Genomic DNA, 8,423 nt, shown 5'->3' with positions numbered 1-8,423 from the left:
AACTGGATGATCAGACAGTTGACTGGCTCTTGCACACTCCTCACGGTACATTTAATTTTGAGGTGTAGTAGTAGGATTAGGCATATGTTAGGATAAGACATACTCAGCAGTAGTAGTAGCCTATGTTTTATCATTTTTTTGGTGTTGTAACATTTCTATATTTTGCACTTATCAGAACACCGGTTATTATACTTTGATATTTTATTTTAGTCTACGTACTTTTTATTTCCATTACATTTTATCTGATAAAAAGGTATTAAACTTAGTTACTATGATTATAACAATGTATGTTTCTAGTTTTTTTTTTCAAAAAACAATTCTCAGAGCACATTTTGCATGTACATATCCGAAAGTGGTTTAGGGTGTTTTTCGGATATATATATATATATATATATATATATGCATATCCGAAACATCTTAAAATGTGAAAAGGGTGCTTTCGGATATATGCATATCCGAAGGGTATTTTGGGGTTTTCAGAGGTGTTTTTCACCCTATATGGGTATAATGAGAAATTTCTGTCCGAAAATACTTGCACCTCGTCAAAACCAAACCCGTAATAATCAATTTTAAATTTGGACAGAATTGGACCTTTTCATCAGCGTGTTTAATTGGGTTGTGTGTTTTAACCCGAAATTCTCCTACCTGCCCGTTGTCCACTCCCCTAACTCCATTTTTGTTTCCATCTGCTTTTGTTGGAAAGAAAGAGAAGCAAGTGCATACCCGAGATGTTGTTTGGGGTTGTAAAGCGTTAATTTGGAGGGCTATTTTCCCTCGTAGCTTTGGCCCCTTTTTGTAAGTGCATATTTTACTGAGTCTAAAATTTTTTTAGATAAATTCTTTAGTACTCATAAATAAAATTTGGGTATCTGCCATATTTTAATTTGTTTTAAAATAAAATAATTAAGTGACATAACATTGAATTATAGTTTTTGATTGAATGAAGTTAATAGTACCCAATTAAATTTTAGGGTATAAAAGCATCTTCAATGGGGAGAACTTATTAGAGCATCTCCAATTGGAGAACTTATTTTTGTTGCTTGTGTCATATTTTGTGGGTCCAAATTGCCACATTGCATATAAGCAATCTCTAAGCAATTTCAAGTACTTTTACTCCAATGGTAATTATAAATAAGCAACATACATTTGACCCCACCAATTTATATTATTTTATTTGTACTACAATTTAATGGCCACTTTTCAATTGAATTTGTTCAAAAATAATAATATTTAATGTTAAGTTCCCCACTTTCAAGATTGTTTCATGAAGCTCTATCTCTTAAATTTAAGCAACCAATGTTGCCACATCAACACACTCCAATGGTTAAAAAAAAACAACAGAACGTAAGAGATAAAGAATCAATAAGTTCTCCCCAATGGAGTGTGCTGATGTGGCAATATTAATTGCTTAAATTTGAGATAGAACTTCATGAAACAATCTTGAAAGTAGGGAACTTAACATTAAATATTATTAGTGTTGTGAATTGAATGCCAAGAACAAAGTATAAAACAAGGAAGAAGAGGAACACGAGAATTGGCTATAACTGCTATTCTTTTACTTTCTCTTAAAACAAGATTACAAGTTTACAAGAATAACAAATAACCTCTCTCACCCTAAATTAGGATTTGCAGCTTAACAATGATGAGAGACTAGTATGCTATTTATAATAAAACCTAACATACTAACTAATGGGCTTTTTCCACAAGGCCCATTACACAAGTCAACTTAATAAACAAGCTAACTTAACAAATTAGGGTTTAAACACTAAAACCTAATTTAACATGCTAACAACCCTAGCATCTTCGACACAAGCATGTGAACAACCTTCGACTTCATGCTTAACCCTGTCGAACCAAGAAGCTACCCTTCGGCCATACTAGAGTTCGATCCAAAATCTCACAAATCTCCACCTTGGATCTAACTCTACAACATCAAGGGAACAAACTAGCTTTCTTCATGCATCTTTATCAACTGCATACAGTGGAAAAACTTGCAACTCGGCAATGTCTTGGTGATCATATCAGCAGCATTGTCTTCAGTCGAAACCTTCAGCACTTGGACTTCTCCACGCTCGATTACTCCTCTGACGAAATGCAGCCTCACATCAATGTGCTTAGTTCGCTCATGATAGGCTGAATTCTTCGATAGGTGTATTGCACTTTGACTATCACATTTAACAGTGATACCTCGACCTTGAAGTTTCAGCTCCTTCGCAAAACCTTCAAGCCACAATGCTTCTTTCACAGCTTCAGTTAATGCAATGTACTCCGCTTCAGTGGTTGATAGAGCAACAACCTTCTGAAGTGTTGCTTTCCAACTAATTGCTGTGCCAAACATAGTGAAAACATATCCAGAAATAGATTTCCTGGAATCCATACAACCTGCATAATCAGAGTCGACATATCCTTCGATTACTGCTTTACCATCTTCACCCAAGGCTCCACCATAAATTAGGACTCTATTCAGAGACCCATTTATGTACCTTAAAATCCACTTCAATGCTTGCCAGTGAGCCTTTCCAGGATTCGCCATGTACCTGCTTACAAGACTTACTGCGTATGCTATGTCGGGTCTAGTACAAACCATAGCATACATCAAAGAACCAACTATATTAGAATATGGGATGCTATTCATATAGGCTCTTTCCACATCAGTACTGGGACACTGATCAATACTCAGCTTGAATTGAGGGTTTGTTGGAGTCACAACTGGCTTCGAATTCGACATACCAAACTTTTCAAGAATCTTCCGTAGATATGCCTCTTGAGATAGGCATAACTTCGACTTCTTTCTATCTCTTCGAATGTCAATTCCAAGAATCCTGGAAGCAGCTCCCAGATCCTTCATATCGAACTCCTTATTGAGTTCAGCCTTCACCCTCATCACATCTTCGACACTGTTGCTTGCTATGAGAATATCATCCACATAAAGCAACAAAATAACAAATGAATTACCAGGTCGAAATCTGAAGTAAACACAGTGGTCGAACTGACTTCTAATGAAACTTATGCGTGCCATGAACTTGTCGAATCTCCTATTCCACTGTCGAGGAGATTGTTTCAGCCCATACAAGGATCTCTTTAACTTACACACATAATCATCCTTCCCCTTTTCGACATACCCTTCAGGTTGCCTCATCAGGATCGTTTCATCTAGATCACCATACAAGAACGCAGTTTTCACATCCATCTGTTCCAGTTCAAGATCGAACTGTGCCACCATGGCAAGCAGCATTCGAATGGACCTATGTTTCACAACAGGAGAAAACACATCATTGAAGTCGACACCTTCTTTCTGAGTGAAACCCCTTGCGACTAACCTTGCCTTATATCTTTTCGACGTCACTCCTTCAATTCCTTCCTTAACTTTGAAAATCCATTTACAGCTGACTAACCTTGCCCCAGCAGGTTTCTTGATCAGTTCCCAAGTGTGATTATCATGAAGAGATTTCATCTCATCATCCATGGCCTTCAGCCATTCAGTCTTATTTTGACTCCTCATAACTTCCTTATAATCTCTAGGTTCATCATCAAGAACCTCACTGGCAGAGATTAATGCATAAGCTATAAGATCTGCATACCCAAGTCTCTGAGGTGGTTTGATGACTCTTCTCGACCTATCTCTCGACAATAGGTAGTCATCGTCAGTTTCCTCAACTTCCTCAGCATCTTCTGCTTCTTCTTCGACTTCATCAGGGACATGCAATTCAGCATCAACATGCTCCACCTCAACAGGAATCTCTACCTGTTCCAGCTCTTCGTCAGATGTTTCTGTACTTCGACCAACATCACCAGTTTTCTTAAAAGCCATTTCAGCTTCATTGAAAACAACATCTCGACTGGTGATACACCTCCTGTGACCTGGCTCTAGGCACCATAGTCTATAAGCTTTGACTCCTTCTGGGTATCCCATGAACATGCATTTCAGAGCTCTAGGTTCGACCTTGTCTTGCCTAATGTGAGCATAGGCTATGCAGCCAAATACTCTCAGTTTGTCGAGATCTGGTGGATGTCCCGACCAAACTTCTTCAGGTGTCTTCATATCTAACGCTGTCGAAGGACATCTGTTTATCAGATATGTTGCTGTCGCAACAGCCTCAGCCCAGAACACCTTCTTTAACCCCGCACTAGTCAACATACATCTAACTCTCTCCAAAATAGTTCGATTAAACCTTTCAGCCAAACCATTTTGTTGTGGAGTACCTGCAGTAGTTCTATGCCTTGCAATACCAGAGGTAGCACAAAAACTGTCGAATGCCTCATTGCAAAATTCAAGGCCATTGTCGGTTCTCAACCTCTTGACCTTTCTGCCAGTCTGATTTTCAACCAGAGTCTTCCAACTTTTGAAATTCTCAAACGTTTCATCCTTAGTCTTCTGGATGAATACCCATAATTTTCTGGAATAATCATCTACTATGGATAGGAAATTCCTTGCCCCTGAATGTGATGGACACCTTGCAGGCCCCCAAAGATCAGCATGGATGTAATCAAGGGATCCATGTGTTCTTTGTTTGCCTTTGTTGAACTTCACTCTGCAAGATTTTCCAAGTACACAGGGTTCACAAAACTTCAGCTTTTCGATTTTGTCTCCACCAAGCAGATTTTGTTTCCCTAATTCGACCAGACCCCTTTCACTGACATGGCCCAATCTCATGTGCCAGATTTCTGTTTTCGACAAAGATTTCGTGGATGCAACATTTGTCGAACCACTTACAACTTCAGCCTCAAGGGTATACAAGCCTTGTTTCTTCAAGCCTCTCAAGACTTCCTTCGAACCCTTCATGACTCTTAGGATACTTTTCTCTCCTTGGAAAACATATCCTTTCTTGTCGAATTCACCAAGAGAAAGCAGATTTCTCTTCAAATCAGGAACATACCTGACTTCAGTCAACAACCTTATTGACTCATCATGGAGCTTGAATCTCACAGATCCAACACCTGCAATCTTGCAAGCCTTGTTGTTTCCCAGCAATACTGATCCACCATCTTGATCACATAATTCCTCGAACAAGTCTTTGTTTGGAGTCATGTGCCAAGTGCAACCTGAATCCATAATCCACTCCTTCTTAGAGTCACTGCTTGAAACCACAAGAACATCAGATGATTCGAAATCATCTTGAACAATGGCAGCGTTGCCATTATCCTTACCTCCATGATATTTCAGGCGTTCAGGGCACACCTTTCTTGTGTGACCCTCCTTCTTACAATGGTAGCATCGAATGCCAGATGCTTCGCCACCGTAAGACTTCGACTGGCTTTTGCCTTTCTTCTTGTCAAACTTACCATCCTTTCGTAAGAGTTTTCCTTTAACGGCCAAACCTTCGCCAACAGTCGAAGGTTTATGCTCCTTTCGTTCATTCAAGTCCTTAAAGTACAAGGCTGATTGAACTTCTTCAAACGTCAGGGACTCCCTTCCATACAAGAGAGTTTCTTTGAAGTGAGCATGTGATCGAGGCAAAGAACACAATAGTAACAGCGCTTGATCTTCATCATCGATCTTCACATCAATATTTTCAAGATCAAGAATCAGCTTGTTGAACATATCCAACTGCTCAGCCAATACTTTGTCTTCAATCATCTTGAATGAATACAAAGCTTGCTTCAGGTAGAGTCGATTTACCAGCGATTTGGTCATATACAAACTTTCAAGTTTCACCCATAACCCTGATGCCGTCGTCTCCTATGATACCTGCCGGAGAACCTTATCACCAAGGCTCAACAGAATTGCGCTGTGTGCTTTCTCGATCATAGTTGTCTTCTCCGCTGCCGTTAATGCAGCATTCATGGATGCCTCTCCCTTCAACGCTTCCAAACAACCCTGCTGAACCAGTAGGGCTTTCATCTTCAAGCGCCACAGACCGAAATCATTCACTCCAGTGAACTTTTCAATCTCATACTTTGTTGAAGGCATCTTCTCCACGCTCACCGCACCAATTTGTTGTGAATTGAATGCCAAGAACAAAGTATAAAACAAGGAAGAAGAGGAACACAAGAATTGGCTATAACTGCTATTCTTTTACTTTCTCTTAAAACAAGATTACAAGTTTACAAGAATAACAAATAACCTCTCTCACCCTAAATTAGGATTTGCAGCTTAACAATGATGAGAGACTAGTATGCTATTTATAATAAAACCTAACATACTAACTAATGGGCTTTTTCCACAAGGCCCATTACACAAGTCAACTTAATAAACAAGCTAACTTAACAAATTAGGGTTTAAACACTAAAACCTAATTTAACATGCTAACAACCCTAGCATCTTCGACACAAGCATGTGAACAACCTTCGACTTCATGCTTAACCCTGTCGAACCAAGAAGCTACCCTTCGGCCATACTAGAGTTCGATCCAAAATCTCACAATTAGTTTTGAACCAATTCAATTAAAAAGTGATCATTAAATTGTAGTACAAATAAAATAATATAAATTGATGAAGTCAAATATATGTTGCTTATTTATGATTACTATTGGAGTAAAAGTTGTTGAAATTGTTTAGAGATTGCTTATATACAATGGGGCAATTTAGACCCACAAAATAAAACACAAGCAACTAAAATAAGTTCTCCCAATGGAGATGCTCTAAGACTCTTGATCAAAATTTTATGGTACAAAGAAGTTTTAGAAAAGGTTACGACTTTGCACCTGAACAATTTCCCTTAGCTATCATGGAAAGGTGGTGCTGGTGAATTAAGATGTGAAATATGTACCTATTTTGCTTTCACATCATTGCTAATAGGTTAATAAACTACATCAATTGGAGGCATGCATTAATAGAAATGTAATTTGTAAGATGCATGTAACTGGTTACTCTATATTTATAGAGAATAAAGATTACATATACACTGGAAAAATTCTTTAGTCTTTGACACACCTTTGGAAATCATTAGAATTAGTAAACAAAAGAAAAATGGAGTAAAATTGTAGAATTAAAGAATAAAACTCACATTATATTAGAATAAATAAATTCAGGATCATACAAATCTCAGATTCCCTAATCCACTAATATATAAACTCTTAACCACAATAGTATTCACTCATATCTCACAAATATTGCATAACAATACATCACACTCTTGAATATTCATATCATGTTACTTAATAGACTGAACGTTGGTAAATTGAAATCCTATTCTTGTTTATGCAGACAATGAAGTTAACATAACTGCTCCAAGGAAAAGAGATATCCACTTTCCATAGGCATTGATTTTTACAGAACCAGAATTATCATTTGAGGGCTTAGCTTGAGATGAATCAGAAGAATCTGGTGATAGCGGCTTCTCCTTTTCGGCTTTTGGAGTCAGTGCAGAAGGTTCCGGCGCCAAAGAAGGTCCCTTCTTTGGTGCCTTAGCGACTGAAAAGAAATCCATAGGAAGAAGCACTTTGCCAACTTTATAGATAGCAAGATGCTTATCGGTATATATAATGCCATTGATTGTAGTGTTCACTTCTCCCGTTGATATGTTGACACTTCCACCGTAACTCACAACGTTCAGCTCCACCTTTCCTGGTTTAGCTCCTGCAAGTGTTCTCACTGGGTTGGTTAGGATATCAAAGTTAGAGCTTGATACGTAGTCGGAAATAACGTGGAACTGTAAGAGTTCGAGTTTCTGTCCGTCAGAAAGAGAGTTGAGGAATCCGGCTTTGAGTTCTGAGAACGCGCTGTCATCTGGTGCAAGAATTGTTAATCCACCTGTTTTTGTAGTCAATAGTTGCGAATTGAGTTGGTTGATTAATTGAGTTGTTTTCATGAGTCGGATTAGGACGTTGAATGACTTGGCTTTTCTCAGGATTCCGACTATGTCAACAGCTGCGGTGTCAGGTGTGGAGTCAGTAGGTGATTCCGGTAATGAAGGTACCAATGGTTTGGGGGATGCAGCTGGCGTGGTTGGGGAAGGTAGTGTAGGTTGTATTGGAGCATTAGCAGGTGATAATTGGGATAAAGTAATTGTGGTGGAATACAAAAGAGAAATTAGTATTGCAAGGGAGAAGGAGAAGAGATGAGATTGCTTCTTAAACATCATTTTGGTTTTGATTTGATGAATGTTAATGCTTTGATGTTGTTTTTGTTCTTCAAATGAATGGTAAACTTCCAAACGAGTACTTGATGCATTGATGAAATGTGGGAGAAAACATTTATAGAGTAAGAGAATATGGTAGAGAACAATGAGAGTTAGGTGAAAGGCATTGTTCTAAAGCCTGAAATTGTGATTTGTGAACTTAAAGTTGCTGCATGGTAATGAGATTGAGGTGTGCATTGCATCTACGAGTCTATGTGATTGATGGCTACACAATTCTTCCATCATAACTATATTTTACCGAATAAGTATTAAATATGTCACATACACCCACAAATATGTATTCTAGGATAAAAATGAAGGGTGTAAAAAATGTGAGATAATGTTGTAGTACATAAGTGCTAAT

At 38.2% G+C, this 8,423-nt stretch overlaps 1 protein-coding gene across 1 annotated transcript; it reads right to left on the bottom strand.

The window, feature by feature from the left end:
• Positions 1-6,920: 6,920 nt before the first annotated feature.
• Positions 6,921-8,099, bottom strand: LOC131606943 (fasciclin-like arabinogalactan protein 12). Its single transcript, XM_058879026.1, has one exon. It carries the CDS (start codon positions 8,021-8,023, stop codon positions 7,139-7,141), a length of 885 nt encoding a protein of 294 aa, XP_058735009.1. The 5' UTR covers positions 8,024-8,099; the 3' UTR covers positions 6,921-7,138.
• Between the last annotated feature and the right edge of the window lie 324 nt (positions 8,100-8,423).

Source organism: Vicia villosa, linkage group LG5 (assembly GCF_029867415.1).
Source record: "Vicia villosa cultivar HV-30 ecotype Madison, WI linkage group LG5, Vvil1.0, whole genome shotgun sequence".
Lineage (NCBI taxonomy): Eukaryota > Viridiplantae > Streptophyta > Magnoliopsida > Fabales > Fabaceae > Vicia > Vicia villosa.
Note: the sequence above shows the minus strand (reverse complement) of the source record. Positions and strands in the feature narration are given on the sequence as shown.

Bases quoted from the DNA above. Each gene is read 5' to 3' on its own strand.
- LOC131606943 (XM_058879026.1), bottom strand. From the start codon at position 8,023: ATGATGTTTAAGAAGCAATCTCATCTCTTCTCCTTCTCCCTTGCAATA.